Raw genomic sequence first — 16,857 nt, forward strand, 5'->3', positions numbered from 1 at the left:
CAACTTGATCCACTTCGACGCGTCGCTCACACGACACAGGAATAATGTGAAACGTACAAAACTGAAACCTTTTTCACATTCTATATTAGCACATACTACTACTATTATTTTTATTTATTTGTAGTAAAAAAAATGGATTTATAACTTGTTGTTAAATACGTTTTAACTAGCGGTTTGTTTATTGATTTAGGGTTCTTATTGATAAATGTAAAATGTCACAGACAGTGTTAGCACAATATATCTTAATTTCAATAGTGCATAATGTATTTAAAGGAAGCTTTCTTGCTTATTTGAAAGCCTACAGTATTAACCCTAGATATTTAACCCAAAGTCCAGAATACATACCCTGGCTAGTTTGTTGGGCGTCGGCTGAAAATGCGGTGTGGGATAACGTTGGCCGACGAGCTCGGGGTTGAGTGCGAGGATCGCATCGATCTCCAGTTCCTTCCCTTTTGTTTCATTTCGCTCGTACCATTCCACTGTAACCGAGCGCGTCTCGAGGTTTACACCTGAGACTACTGCACAGTGGATCCGTCCTGGAAGAAAAAGAGGCAACACGGTTAAAATATGTAGAAATAATCGAGTTTATATTAATTGAATGCCAGAATTTAATCTTTTATAATTATCATTTTTGCAAATAACTTAAATGTAATGGTTAGGGCTCTAGACTAATGGACCAGTCAATCATCTTCAAATTGTACGAGCTTCTTGGCCAATACTTCATCAGCTTAAACATTTAAATTGCGACCAAAGACATATTTTAATAGTTTTTAAATAAATAACTTTAACATAAATATTGACTCTAAAATATATATATATTACCGTTATTAAGGATAGCTATATAAATAGTCATCGATTCCAAAGATCCAGTAAGAAAACTATACTGAACCCTTGTATTACCATTAGCGTCATATCGATCACATTGTACCAAACAAACTTAAAACATAAGCATTACCATACAACAACATCTGTTGAAGTTGAACACGTTGGTTGTCTGCAGGGGGAGGGCTGAGACTAGACGCATTAACTTTAAAGCGGAGATGAAAATGAATCGAGGCAATTTAGGCAATAACGACGAGAATGTGAAACAATACAAATTGGCCTACAAAATATATTTACTCTTTATTAATATAAACTTATAACTTATAATGGCTGGCTTAAAAACGCTGGATTCAAAGGGCGCAGGACCGGACGGAGTGGCGAGCATTGGGGGAGGCCTATGTCCAGCAGTGGACCTTAAAAGGCTGATGGATGAATATAAACTTTGCGCCCTAAGCTTATACAACTTTGTATACTTACTGGGACGTAAAATTTGAATGATTAATACCCTAACTGTATATCATAGTATATAAAGAGTTGCTATATTTGAATTTTCTAAGCAAAAGCCGTACAGAGGAATGTAAGCAACTAATAACAGTACGTTCAGTAAAAAAACAATTGTATAAATAATCTATACAATTTGGGATCATCAATGCAATCGACCTACATGACTATTAATCGATGCATCGCGAGCGCAGCATCAGGTGCAATGTGCATCACATCTTGGAGGCGGTGATGTAACACATTGCGTAACTATTCCAAAGAGGATTATGTTATAGTTGAACAATATCGTATTACTGGGAAAATGAAGCGTGAGAACTTATTGATTCGTAATGTACCACACATTACGTACTTTTAGATTAATTTCCTTCCATTAAAGCATAAAAACGTTTACGAAAATACTATAATATCAATACAAATCCAACTAAATATAAAATAAGAAAATAACCTTCATCTAAGAAAAAAGAAAGCTTAGATAAGATAAGCCATAGACTTCAGCTAAGACTGCAAGCGCACACAAAGCGGCACAAGGTCACTGACCTCGGGCAACTTGAATCCGACGTGCGAAGCCTGCGGCCCGCCACGGATCGTCTATTATAGGATGTAAACAAACAACGTGAAAGAGCATCCATCAAATAGATGAAAATATATGGACGAGAGTAAATTACAAAGAATGGCAAGTTCAAAGGAAATGCTATATTCATCGTTGTAAATCAAGAAACGTGGTCATCTTGAAAGATTGAGGATAATTTCAAATTGGACCACTTGTAATCATATGTTATTATAAGAAAAAAACATAAAATCTAAAATACTGTACCTTGTAATAATGACGGAAAATGTTATACTTATAATAGAACTTAATTAATATGAACAATTTCCTTATAATATAACATAAAGAAGTCATATGTAAAAATGTCGATGCCAATATCTACCCTCTTTACCGTTTTACCAAATAGAACAAGTTCTAATGTTATTATAGGTACCTAGCCCAGAGACCTAAATTGGAAAATACCAAGTACAAAAAAAACGATTTTCTTTATTGAAAATTCCCAATAACAAAACAAAAGCACCCACCTACTGACACACTGAACGTGTTTGATCAATGCCGAATGTATTTAAAGATAAGAACACCAATTTGTCGACCTTGATAAGAACAATTTCTATCGGAACGTCATGTGTCAAATAAAAATGGTGGAAGGCTATACAAAACGGTAGCGCTATTCAAGTCTCACAATAAATTGGCCGTACAAAGGTCTCAACGAAACTACAAAGTCATTGTAATTTTCATTTATTATTAAATTCTGTTTTTGTTATTATTTTACATAATCTAGTACAATCAACCATTACAAGGTAAATTTTGTTATGACATGCGAAATTTCACTAGTGCTAATATTTTATTTTATTATCATTAATTGTCAAAATAATTATTAATCATATTCAATAATCAGTCTTGCTTTAAAATATTTATTGTAATATTAATTTTAAAATATTTATACATTTGTATAAGCATTAGGTTAATATTCATTGAAATGAACATCATGAAAAAAAAATATTTCTATAGATAATAAATCAGCAATCACTTTTTATACTCACACATTGACAAGATATTATATTATTATTTTTTAAGTCAAAAATGGGGGGGGGGTACGGAAGTGGCTTAATGGGAACGGAGTGTCTTAACACTAGGTTACCAGGTTCCCTCTGCCTACCTTGCTATGTACGTCGATAATGACAAAATGTCAACGTTCATCAAGTGCCTATAATAAAGGACTGCCAAAACGAATGCGGCAAAACGCCAATATCAAAGAGCGAAGCAAAGCAAAGTTATTGAGCACACATCCATCACTATGGCAACTCGACGCAAAAGAGCGAAAGTGGAACGAACGGTAGAGTAGAACAAAACAACGACATACTTGAAAAAAATGATAGTAAAAAGTGGTTAGCGGCTACAGTTACGTAGTGATACTAGCGGAGACACGCGGCGTTGTCTTATATTAAATAAAATGTCAATTTTAGAGTCTACTGACGACAAGAGAAGATAATTCTTCTAAGTTTTGTCTGTAAATAAAATAAAAAAATAATACTTCAAATAGTTTTGGTGGCACGTACCTACTCTGCGTCAACAAGTTCTAAAAAATGTCTGAATCACAAATATAACATTGAACTAGGTATGTGTCAACTTCAAAAGATAGCTTTGTTTTAAAGTTGACACATTTATAATTTTAACATTAGTTCCAAAAGAAAATTATTTCTCATCCTCCTTTCAGTACACTATACTATACAATGACTGGTTTTGTACTGTACGAAAATACGTCGCCAATATTTATATCAAGCCGTTCAAACGAACAAACCACTTGTATAATAATATTTACATATATCTGTACGTACTATTGTAGACGGTTGATTGAAACTTACAATAGATATTTTTTGTACAAACTATTTTAATATGATTTTAAATTGAGAAGTTTTCTGTCACTGAATCATGAATTGGCTTCTAGGAAATGGAAAATTTAAATATAATAAAACTAAGTTAGTGACCAAAGTTGATTTTTGTGATAAAAAAATTAAAATTTGTTGTAGAGTTTCGAGAATCACAGATATATAAGAGACAATCGTGGCGCTGTGCCAGAGCGTCTAACTGTGATCCCGATGGTGGTGGGTTTGATCTTTATTCGGGGAAATTATTATATATTTAAATTATATTCATGTCTCGTCCTGTAAACAAAGCGCAGCGTTTATTTCCGCAAGTTCAACAGTCAATGCCTCGAAAATCGGGCAGAATGTGGAGAAAAGAGTGTCACAACATTAAGTTCCTTCTGTTGATTCTGTTACACGGGCAAAAACGTGAAGCTGTTTCAAACACGAAACTTCCAGCGAGATGATCTAAGTCCGTTCTTGACCCATAAAACGGGTTGAGAACCAGATTGCCAGTCGTAAATGGTTAAAATAAGAAACATGGTAACGTGGAGTTGCATAAAGCTTATTACTTCATTTTAAACAGCCGCCATATAAATCACACTCACCACTGTTAGTAATAAAATGAACAGAGATGTTACATTCATATATATATTAACATATTTTTTTAAATTTATTATTATTTAAGACAATATTACACCAAAAATTTGTTTTTTTTTTTTGGAATTTAAAATTTAACCTATAGGACAAAAGGAATGTAGACCATATGAGATTACGCTTTTCTTAATTTTTTGTCCATTTCTTAATAGTTTTTTTTGGTAACTATAAAAGAACACGTTTTCTTACAAAATAACAAATAATTTCTATAAAATAATATAACTCTGTTAAAAAGTAACCGCAGTTTTCAATTACGGTGTCAGTTCCTCACGACTAGAAAGTACAGTAGGAAATATGGTTCTTATGGAAAATTATACACAATAAACAATACTTACATCACTATAAAATATTAGTTTGAAGTAAACTCATTTAGTAGGGGAAATTTATTTTAACATGGCATAGTGAAAACGGCGATAAGTTACTTTATATTATAGAAACGTAATACAGAAGGTAACTGACAATAGTTTAGAATTATTCGTGGTTAGGCTTCTTTTATAATTAAACTGGCGGCAGCCCTCGACTTCCTCGACTATATTCGTATATAGTATTTTTAAGAATTTTAGAATACCTCACATTCCCCAAGGAATCTACGTATGCACATAGCAGCGTAGGCTAGCACATAGGACGATAGGCAGAGGGAACCTAGGAATGTAGTGTTAAGACACTCCCTTCCCACTCAGACACTTCTATTCCCCCTCATCCGCCATTCAAACTTAAATGCTAATTTGTTTATTACACACTCGACTCGTAAGTGTGTTAAGAAATCCTTTACTAAGCGTACCTACATGTTTACGATAAAATCTATACATCAAGATTTACGTTAAATCATTACATTAATTAATGATTTCAACAGGCAAGTTGAGATTAGCGATCTAAAGCAATATATAAAGTTGTGCATAAAAGAACGTTATAATGTGTATATTTATATTATTGAATAGTGGCAACAAAGAAGTCTTAAATCTATTAGGAGCTCAAACTTCTATGAACTAATCAAAAACAACAAAAGTACAAAAGAAAGGAAAGACAAAATTGATAAAGTAATATTTGGCATTAATTACAATATGACAGTGATAAGAAAAATTATGCCGTGATAAAATGCAGTAACTGCAATCTGATAAGCTATCATTTACAATGATAATGAAAATTATTTGTATACGTCAACCTAAAATAAATACTCGTATTTTCAATATAAACGTGATAGATAATGAACAGTAAAACATATTTCCCTATTTATTTTGCTTGTTTTTTTTTTATCATATATAGCTTCACGCTTACGCATACAGCAGATGATAAAATATAATTTTTAGGTTCGCATTTAACATGGTAGACAGAGGAAACCTAGTGTTAGGACACTGCTCTCTCTACCGTTAGAGACATTCCGTGTGGACCACTAAAAAAAGAAATAACTAATTCAAAAAATGTTATTTATGTATGCATAAGAGCTAACAAAAAAAGCTACAGCTGATAAAAAATAAAAAAAAAAAGCTATTATCAATTTCTAGGGAACCACTGTAAACAGAGCGGGTAAAAGGCTTAGGCACTTCAAAAGTGAACATCTCATTTCCCAGATCAAAGTATAACGGGCGTCGAGTCGGTTTTCAGTTTTGCTCGCGGGCCGTGTCATTGACCCGTTAACGCATCGCTTTGGAGCTAATTATAATACGCTGGTTGTTCCTTATGCGATACCAATACTTACGTTCAACGTTTGAGTTACGTATGATGTGGAGAACAATCGATCTATGATAAAAATTGACACCGATTACAACATGGTTTTTTTTATACTAATTTAATAATTTATTTATTATTTAAGTCGTGAAACAGTTAGTTCCCTTTATTTCTTGATCCCACAGGATTATCAAGAAATCCTCTCTAAGTGCTCGCTCACATTACGTAACCTTATTTTTTTAGCTTAACACTGTATCCCGCACATACAAGGGCAGGCAGAGGGAACCTAGTGTTAAGACACTCCGTTTCTCACCTTCCGTCGCTTTCCGGTGGCAACGTGTGTACAGTGACAGAACTCAACGCCGCGCTTCTCCTCATTACTAAAACGAGGAAATGAAAATATTAAATAATTTAGTTCCTCAATTGGGAATCGAACCCACATACTGTCCGTTTACAGCCGAACTTTTGTACTCCTGCGCCATAACTAGTAACGTTACCTTAATAGATGCAAATTTTCAACTTTACCTATACATTTATAATTGGTCTGTACGCACCTGTAAAAATATATTAAAAAAAAAACAATTACCATACTATATTCATACAGTATGTTCAAACAATATGTCCAAATAACTCCATTCATAAATTCTACTAGCTATATTATAAAAATCGTTCGACAGCGAGAGAGCGGCTGTAATATAAAAGTACCACTAGCTACGAGCTGCACAACTCAGTGTTTAATTAATATATCAAAAGAAAACCTGGTCGGCGAAGCTTCCCACGGCCAAGTTTACGTTCAACTATCGTACAAAACAAGTAATCGTACCATAATTACGTATATTTATATATACTACTAGCGGACCCGGACGCGGCTACGCCTACTTGAAATATAAGAATATAATTTCTATTGAAATATAACTTCTATTTAGATGAAATGCTAAAAGTGACTATTATATTTATTTTTATAAGGATGAATATCAAAATGACGCGGTAACGAACGCGGTCGCGTAGCGACGACGGTTGTTATTAACATGGCAGAATAAATTGCATGTCAAATTAGAAAGTATTTTAATTTATTAGTATATATGTGTAATGTAATATTATATAGCCTATAGCACTTCTGAAGAATGCAGCTTTCATACAAAACAAAAACAAAGTAAATCGATCCAGTAGATCCAGAGATCTTAGCGTTCAAACAAACAAACAAACTCTTCCGCTTTATTATATTAGTATAGATGAGAGAGTAGAGCCATAAGGAAGTAAAGTGGCTAAGTAATATTAAAAATAGTAAATTGTAGAGTGGCTTATTATTATGAAGGCCGACTGTAAACGCGACGGTTGCGGGTTCGATCCAATTCTGTGGAATGATTGTTTTCACTCAACTAACAACTACCACTCAACACATACACATTGGGCTGAAAATTCACAACGGAGTCTTTCCCGCATACCAAATATACTCTATACAGGCTACGCGGGATACAGCGTGAACATTATTATCGTATTCTAGCAATTATTTCAACTTCTATTACAAACCTCATAAATAACTCACTTCTGATTTAGTGAGAATTGTATTGGACCGATATATGCGTGAAATCACGTGACTTATTGACATACATTTTGAAATTACGTTTGCGGTTAACGCTGACTAAAATATGTATTTTACTCTTAGATTTGCTTTATGTACCTTTTATATTGTTAAATTACTATATTACACATTTGACCCAATCATATAAGTATATGGGAGCTATAAACATATTTTACGATTATAGTAGAAAAATATATATACTTATTTATAGTCAAAATATGAAAATATACAATATTTAATTTCCTCGTTCTGGTAACGAGGCAAAACGCTCAGTTGAGATCCGTGACTCAACACGTAATGCCTCCAGAATTCGGCGACTATCCTACTCTGTGCTATATGTGGGATACAGCTTAAACCAAAAATATATATATATATATACAGTATAGAATAACATATTTTTAACATTTTTTAGTTATTTCAATATAATTAAGAAAATGTTCACCTTCAGTAAATACTCATAATAAAATCTACATAATTTACTTAGTAATTTTAATAACGCTTTTAAAATATCTATTCAAAGTTTCTCTTTCAGGTTCTTCATTTCGTATTCGAATAGTATTGAAATAAACATAAAAAGTACTTTTAAGAGCACTTTAACTTTTCATTGAAATCAAAGGTTACGCTCGTGAATGGCGGGCCGTGCAGCTTTCTCAGATAACAGCTTACCGCCTCGGGTACTCGATCAATTGACGTGATTGATAAATCAATAGGTTAACATAAATTACTTGCCATATCCAAAAGAAAGTTATAAAATAATACTTACCTAGCCAGGTATAAGAAACATTGGTATATAATTTTGTATGTTTTTTGAGTTTACACTGTATTTCGCATATAGCAGGGTTCGCAGAAACTAGAGTTAGAACACTCCGTTCTCCGAATTCGAGACATTGCGACAGTAACGTATCGTAATCCAACACTGCGCTTTGTCTTTCCAAGGACAGATGAAGATAATTCATTATTTCTAATTGCGATCGAACCTGCACAGCAATAGATCGAACCTGAACAACTGTGCCACTGCGCCACCAGAACCTCATGTTAAATATCTAATCTAGATAAGTTAGAGAGCGGTAATAAAATTTGGCTTTATTTAAGAAAGTTTTCAACTAACTATTAGAATAGGTACATTAAACAAATTACATTAGCACAGTTTAAAGAAATGTAAAATTCTTAATAAACCACTTGTTCAGCATTCGTAATTTCGCGAGACGACCGTGGCATACTTACACGAGTGGATGTATTTAATTAGTTAATTACATATTCTTTATATTTCAACCTTTCTGTTATCAACATCATATTATTAATATTCAACAAATATAGAATAAAATTTTTATAATAACGTTTTTTGTATACTTATCACAGCCTTACTACTTTCCTTATTTCACCAAAATCTTTAACCCAATTAAATATAATAACCAAAGAAAATTTACGAGTTACTTAAAGAGAAAGAGAAAAAGAAGAAATTTAAATGTCGAATAGAGAACTAATACTAGAATAATAATTTAATTATTAATACATACATCAATAATTCCCACCACCCTGGCATTGCAACCTTAACTATGTAGTAATACAGTGCAAGAGATAGGTATAGGAAGCCGTAGAAAGCTAATTACTACCCTTTTGCGCTCATTGTGGATTTCCGCCGCGAAGCACTGTATGAGATTATCAATTCAATATGTATATAATTTAACTAGAAATTATTTACTTTCTCGCTTAGAAATAACACATAAATATTCAAATAAACATATTTATTATTTAGCAATTCTAAGATTGTTTTGCAGCTTCATTTACTTTTTCTGCATGTCAGAATAAATAGAAAGAACCTAGTGTAAAGACACTCTGTAACCCACGCACCACCCAATTTTCGGAAAATTGGTGTACAAAATCCACGCCGTCCTTTGTCTTGTTACCAGAGCGAGGCAATGAAATTATTCCAACTGGAAATCGAACCCAGAATCGTCGGGTTCATAGTTAGATGCTCCATTATAGTAATTGTTAAACCTTATTATTAGACGCCATCATGGCGCAGTGGCACAAGGGTGTGACTGTAACGTGACGATTTCTTAATATTTTCATTTCTAGAGCCGACGTAGAGTTCCGCCACTCAACACATAATATCTCGGGAAACGGAGTGTTTGTTCAGGTTTTGGTCGAGTACATTTCACATTGTTCTACATCACAATTTATTTTATTTATAAAGATTACTTGATATTTGCTCATACTTTGCAAATTATATAGAAGAACCACAAATGCACATAATTACGAAGCTAGCTACTCGTAAGAATGCACTATGTTTAATATTAGTATTGAAAAGGTCTTTATTTATTTATAATTTACTGATATGAATTAAATTAATTAACTACTTTACCACATAAAAGCTTTATCTATGATAATAAATTATAATACAGTTCTTATATTACCATCATATTATTTTATATTAAATAAACATATATTTTTATACATACATACATACAAATAAATATATACGAACATAGCATTGTAGGTGAGTCATACAATACCTATCGACTAGACTACCACCCACGAAATGCATACTCGAATCGCAAGATTATTGCATTTGCAACGCAATTTCTAATACCCACTCATATTTTGCATACGTTTTGAATCATTTATATGTTTAACATATTTACTTTGGTTTAGTAAATAATTTAATATTTAATACCCTGTCCAAGGCGCGGCGGCAAGAATGTATATAATAAAATATTTAAAACGTATTATACATTCAAATTTAAATATATAAAAAAATCACTGCTTTATTTCAGTTCTTGAGAGTTTAAGGAGTGGTTCTCTTTGCCTGCAATGCTAGAGTATAAAACTAAAAAATATATAACAATCAAAAAATAGTTAAGAATCATAATTGATATCATATCAATCAAAATAGAGCAATCCAGTTACAGAATTAGGTCAACTTATTTAAAACTGCGAAGCCGTTTTATAATCGCTGATGTATCTAGGCCGTGCTTATGCAATTTAACGTCATGACCAGTGATCACTAGCCGCATCAGCGATCCTTATACGATCGAATTTGCAAATTCTGGGTTATATTTTACATGTTATTTTTCTTATTTTCAAAAGATTGCGTAAAAATAAATATATTTAAAGAAAAAATCCGAATAACGTATTAAGATTACTTAAAAAAAAGAGCTTCAAATTTAGCATATCATAGTAGGCAGAGGGAACCTAGTGTTAAGACATTCCGTTCCAAATCCAAGCCTAATTTACGAGATCGGAAAGCGAGCAGGGAAATGAAAATAATACATAAAACAAAATGTATAATTATTCCCCCCGAGTGTGGACAGAATCAACAACCATCGCAACGACAGCCTCTACTATAACTTTCTTTAAGAAACCATCCATTCATTCATTACCGTGTTAATATAACGAGCTCTTTAATTTCTAAACATAAAAACAATGAAACCCTCAAACAGTTAGCTATTTGCGCGAACCCCACGATATCGCAAGCGCAACGCAAGGTCGGCGAGTAGATGGATGGCAAGATAGAACATATTTATGGCTCGAACTTAATCATTGCACATAAATTAAAATACCAGTTTCAACTAGAGCATGTATCCTTTACTGGATTTACAAAATTATCTGGTAAATTGTAATTGCATGTTTCTTTTTTTTTCATATATGAAAAAAGCGGGGAAATGTAAATAATTTACTTCTCCGCGTGAACTCAACGGCGCGCTTTGTCCTTTTACCAGAACGAAGAGAAATTGAACACAATTAATTCCCCTGAATGAGAGAGAGAGTGCCACTGACTGCCCTCAAGGATTTATTTACTATTTTAAACATATATTAAAATAATTTTATACATTATTTACATTGTTGTTCGTGAGATTGATTCATATCAAGAAAGAATAATTTCCACCCGAGCTTTTACGTCATTTACAAATCCAGTTTACATTGAAATATTAATAAACATAACACTTATAATTATAATAATATTAGCAATAGAAAATAGTAAAATGTATGTATGTATCAACACATATATTAAATTAGTCCCCCGAACGCCCAAGAAAGCGATGGTTGGATGTCGTGAAGCAGGATATGAATGACCAGCAAGGGGCGATGAGTGTTGAAGGCTATAATTATGGAGGAAGTTGAGTCGGAAGACAGACCCTGGCAACAAAAGCCAGGACCTATGCCAGGCACAAGATATTGATTGAATCCATAAAGAACATGGTTACAGAAAAAATAAAAAAACAAGTATTTTTTTTAAGATAAACATAAGTTGCGGTTATCACACTACTAGCACTATATTGAAAGTACCTATATTTAAAAACCTAGACAGCTAATGTGAAAGTGAGCTGGTAAGTTGATATCATGTCTAGGGACACTTAATACGGCATTTCATCTGCACGCACCTTTATTTATACAATAATTCAAATATTGTTTATTATCAATAAAATTTAAAAAAAACTGATTTTCCGTCATCAATCTTACAATTAGGAGAAACAAAATATGAGAAGAAATTACTTAGTATTCCTAAAGTTACCTTAACATTTAGTGTTTGTTTTATTTAAATCGGTTCATAAATAAAAAAATTATATTAATATATAAAGTATTTTGTCTGACAAAATTGACAACTCTGCTTTGAGTTTAGCCACTCAACGCGTCTTGAGAAAAAAAGGCAAAAAGAGGAGAACGGAGTGAGTTACCACTAGGTTAGTAGGATAAGGGTATGAACCTAAAAAAAGTATCGCAAAAAAGCCAACGATTACGCAACACATCAGCATATACTCGTACACGGTGAATGTCAAATATTTTCTTTTATTCGTTTCCGCAATTTACTTGAAATGCCGCACGAAACATCAGCTATATCCAAGTCAGCTATAAAAGTGCACAGCGCCGTCGTTCTTGCACTTAATAATCCAATCATATGTCACGGGCGAAATACTTATGTGCCACTTGAAAACGTATAACTCTAACAATTGGAACTCTCTAACGATCTACGGTTTTATTGTGCCATTTCGCAAATCAAAAACCTCAGTAAGCAAGATTTTGTAATTTGTTCGAATCTTTTTGATTATCATATTTTTTGTTTAAAAAAAACATCAAGAAGAAAATAAATAGGAAGGTAGTTTAAAAAAATAAACAGTTAACAGTTAAACTGTTAGCAATATAAAAGCAGAGAAATATTTTTTTTTAAAATAGACCTCAAAATATACCAAAACATTTTCCACATGTTTTAAAGAACCATCTTATATGTCTATAAGTAATAAATACTTCATTATTTAACGTCGAATATAGGCTTTCAACGTAACGTGCCACCGATTGGCCAGAAAAATCTTAACTTACACACGAAGAGCCTCGAGGTCGCTTATTTAAAGACAACTTCAAGTATCAACTCGGACCGAGAGGGCGACGATGACATCACACGGAACCGCCACCCACGGCCCTCCTACGGACAAGCCTTGCAAAACCCTCCAGTGGCAGCCTAGATCGTGTTATGTAAGATTTAGAACGGCCAAATATTTGTTGAACTATTTTGCAATTTTGTGCCTTATATATATAGTAAACAACATATTAGGAATAATAAAAACCATTAATAATATTCATTGATATTATTACTAAGAAGACCCTCATATTTCTCAATATAAATTATATTAAAAAAGTATAAAAAATAACAACCACTTCAAATAACAAATGTAAATGAACTACGTACTTAACGAATACAAAGTAAGCAAACGAAAGTTAACGAGACGTACAGTGAGTGATTCAACGTACAAAATGACAGTCTGAATGCGATAATTGGCATCGCAAACTGCACAATTGAGGCAACGATTTGAGCCGATGAACTGATATGAATCTGGCTGCCTCTTGGGAAGCTACACTGTGAATAACGATGTTTCTAACAGTTAACAAGCCATTACTTGTACCTACTTGTTCTTGTTTTAATACTCTGACTCTACAGACACTTGGTCCGTAACCTTTTTACCGTATTATTTTGTTTCATTATCATCTATCTTTTTAATATTCTTGCTAATTGTAAATCGGTCGCCGAACTTAACTAATCTAACGTTAATAATGATAAAATATATTATAAGTATAAATTTTAAGCAATCGAAATTAGGATCCACAAAGGACAAACCATGAAATGTATCACAAAATAACATTAAGCATTATCGATTACGAACACACTTGAAAGCAGTTAAAAGGAAAGCAGGCCAAAATATTAGGGACACATAATAGGTAGAGTTGCAAATCATTACACGAACTACGGCCTAGTTTCCCTTTATCTAACGATTAGATTGTAAAAGTACAACGACTGCTAGAAAGCATTGGTAAAATCAATAGTGCAACTTTCAAAAATGACTTACAATTTTAGTACGATTACTGTCGAGACACTACTTTATTCACTATTATTAACCCCGAACAAACGAACGTACGACCGTTGCGTACACAGCCGGGCACTATAGCGATGCGCCACGACGGTCTCAATCTTGTACTGGACTTACTATCTTTTACTGGATTTCAGTAAACCAAAGCTCGTACTATATAAATTACATCCTATAGAACATAATAAATAACACATTTGTAATTTAATTCATAACTCCTACTCGTATGATATCATATATAAAATCGAAAGTGCTTCTTAGTTTTAGTTTGAACATATTGCCAAACATTGCAGATACTCATGGATCAATATGGTCAAATGACGTACCATTTCTTTGTGAGGATAATGGCAAAATTTATTCATCACGATCCATAATTAAATGCATAATAGGAATATTATAGAATGTCATATATTTTGGACTGTAACAAGTTTTGAACTCGTGCCTACGAGTATTTAATATGACGCATAATTATGTAAGTATGTGTATAGCATTAAAATTTACTGCAGTACATACCTAATACACTTGTAATTCTAAAAAAAAATCTAAAAAAAAAATTACTAAATAAAACGCTAACTGAACAATTTTCAATTACCAATAGAGTGTAATGTAATACAATTAACATTTTAAACATATAGCTAAGGCAGTTAATTAGATTTGATAAGAAACAGCCTGAGGAACTGCGCCCACGCGGTAGCAGCAAAGGTTACTTACTAGTTTAGTCTCCGTTGACGCAAGGATATCATTTGGGGCCTTAACACTTTCACAATAAAATGACGTTTCTCTATACAAGATTTTATTAATAATCTAGCGTACAAAATTTTTCAAAAATCCTTTAAAATATATCGATAGGATATCAATTATATTAAATTGACAATGCGTATATTTTTAATTTTAATGTCACTTTTAAAAAAACATTAATAAGTACGTTTTCAAAAAAAATATGTCTAAATAATATTTTATTGTATACTAAAATTATCTTCTTAAAAATTATAAAATAACGATACAAAAATTAATAAAGCCAAACCGTAGTTGTCAAAAGGAATGTAATTTCTCTATCCTCAAGTGAAACTTTAAAAAGCTTTATGCAAAGCTGTGCGAGTCGAAGTACAAACTGTATAAAATTAGATTTCCACTGCGGTGGAACTGTTAGAACTACGTTTTCAGTATGACCTTCTGTAGAAAATAAATCTAAAGTCGAGCTGAATTAATGTCTCTGAAGAATTCTGTGCTAAAAAGTTTTCTTTAGCGAAAATGTTTCAAACATTGGCCATGTTTCTGCGCCATTCATGAAGCTACTTGGGTTTGGCGGAGTAAATTCAATTAAAGAAAGCACTAGTTGCAAATTGCAATTACAAATATACTTTACAAAAAAAATATTGGTACACATCGATGGTCAGTAGGTAAAGTATCGAAAGCGAAAACTCTATGTTTTTATCACTCTTTTAAACAACAAAGAAGTGAGTTTTAGTTATTTGTTTCAAAATGTCAAACAAATAAATATTTAAGCGTATAAAAATTTAGCTAATAGAACTTGTGAAAACTTTAACATAAATTAATTTAACTTATATACCTATTATAAATTTTAAAAGTTCTTCACTTCGCAAGAGCTTTAAAGAAAAGAACACAACCATGTTCACTATTTTTATTTCTTTCAATAGTAGCTAAAAGAGTCAAAAGTAACAAGAATAGTTTCATTGCACTATTGACCAATTTACAAGAAATAAAGTATGGATATAAAACTAACAACTCAAAGCGTGACTGTAAAAATGAAAGCTAGAACGGCTCTTGCTATCGTTTTCTTGTATCTCAAAGAAATACTTAAACGGTACTGCTTATATTGTAAATATTAAAAAATATTTTTGTTCATCTCTATTAAAAGTACTGCCCCCCTTGATTTTTTTTATTTTGAGTGTTTTTATGAAATGTCTGAAAGAATATAGATACGAACACTCAAACACTGTGTATAATAGAGTAAAAAAATGTTACCTCGGAGAATGTTTCATTTTTAAATAGTCTGTCCAGACTACCTACAATACATATAAGCCCATAATCATCATTAACTCAAATACATCTTAATTCTCAAAAAAACAGACAAAATAACACGCTAAACAACTAAAAATTATAACTAAATACAAAACCAAACATTCATAAGAAGCCCGTTCTAAACTCGTGGTCGAGGGAACCCGCTCACCGGTGACTCACGAGCCCCGGCACGACCAGTCGAACGACGCGACGTACATACATACATATGTTTACGTAGGTACCTATAGTACGGCCGACGTGTCATGGCCGCTTTGAAGTTAGGCTTTCTGAACTCTTGCGCATTGTATACTCGGGAGGAAAATCAAAATGCGACGAATTGCATCCGCCCTGAAGTTACCTGTAGATGGCTGCGTAGAATTGATGTTAGGATTTCTTACTTTTAATTACTTTCTTCAGACAGCCTAACTGCATGGCGGCCACAACTCTTTAGCAGCGTTATACATATGTAAGTACCTAACTGCTTACGTTGTTTGTTGGCGATAATCGCTAACGTTCGTTATAGTCGTATGCTAGTTGCTGGCTAGGGGTCATACACTTATGGCCTTCTTATCTTAAAACGTTTTTCTTTCATCTGTATTCTGTAGCATTTCATTATAAAGTTATGTGTAATTTATTAGATAAATTTCGATTAAAATTATAAAGATAGAATAGAATAGTGTGTTGCTAGAATTGCTAGAGTTGCTAGAATCAAAAATTAATTTTGTGTTAGATAGTCTATTTGTTGAAGATGGTTATACATTACATGGTTACTGTTCCTGCGGTCTGAACACAGAATATTCATAGTTAGTTATAAACGATAAATGGTATACCTTTTTT

At 32.7% G+C, this 16,857-nt stretch overlaps 1 protein-coding gene across 2 annotated transcripts in view; it reads right to left on the bottom strand.

Moving 5' to 3' along the window:
* Positions 1–16,857, bottom strand: part of Klp10A (kinesin-like protein 10A) — a 49,613-nt gene that overhangs the window by 26,716 nt on the left and 6,040 nt on the right. For both annotated transcript variants that reach the window (XM_085191472.1, XM_085191471.1), the window contains exon 2: positions 346–536. In XM_085191472.1, coding sequence (XP_085047598.1) covers positions 346–536 — 191 coding nt within the window. The remainder of the gene's footprint in view (positions 1–345; positions 537–16,857) is intronic.

This window comes from Heliconius melpomene, chromosome 10, assembly GCF_056956725.1.
Source record: "Heliconius melpomene rosina isolate 202511_hmr_F chromosome 10, ASM5695672v1, whole genome shotgun sequence".
NCBI lineage: Eukaryota > Metazoa > Arthropoda > Insecta > Lepidoptera > Nymphalidae > Heliconius > Heliconius melpomene.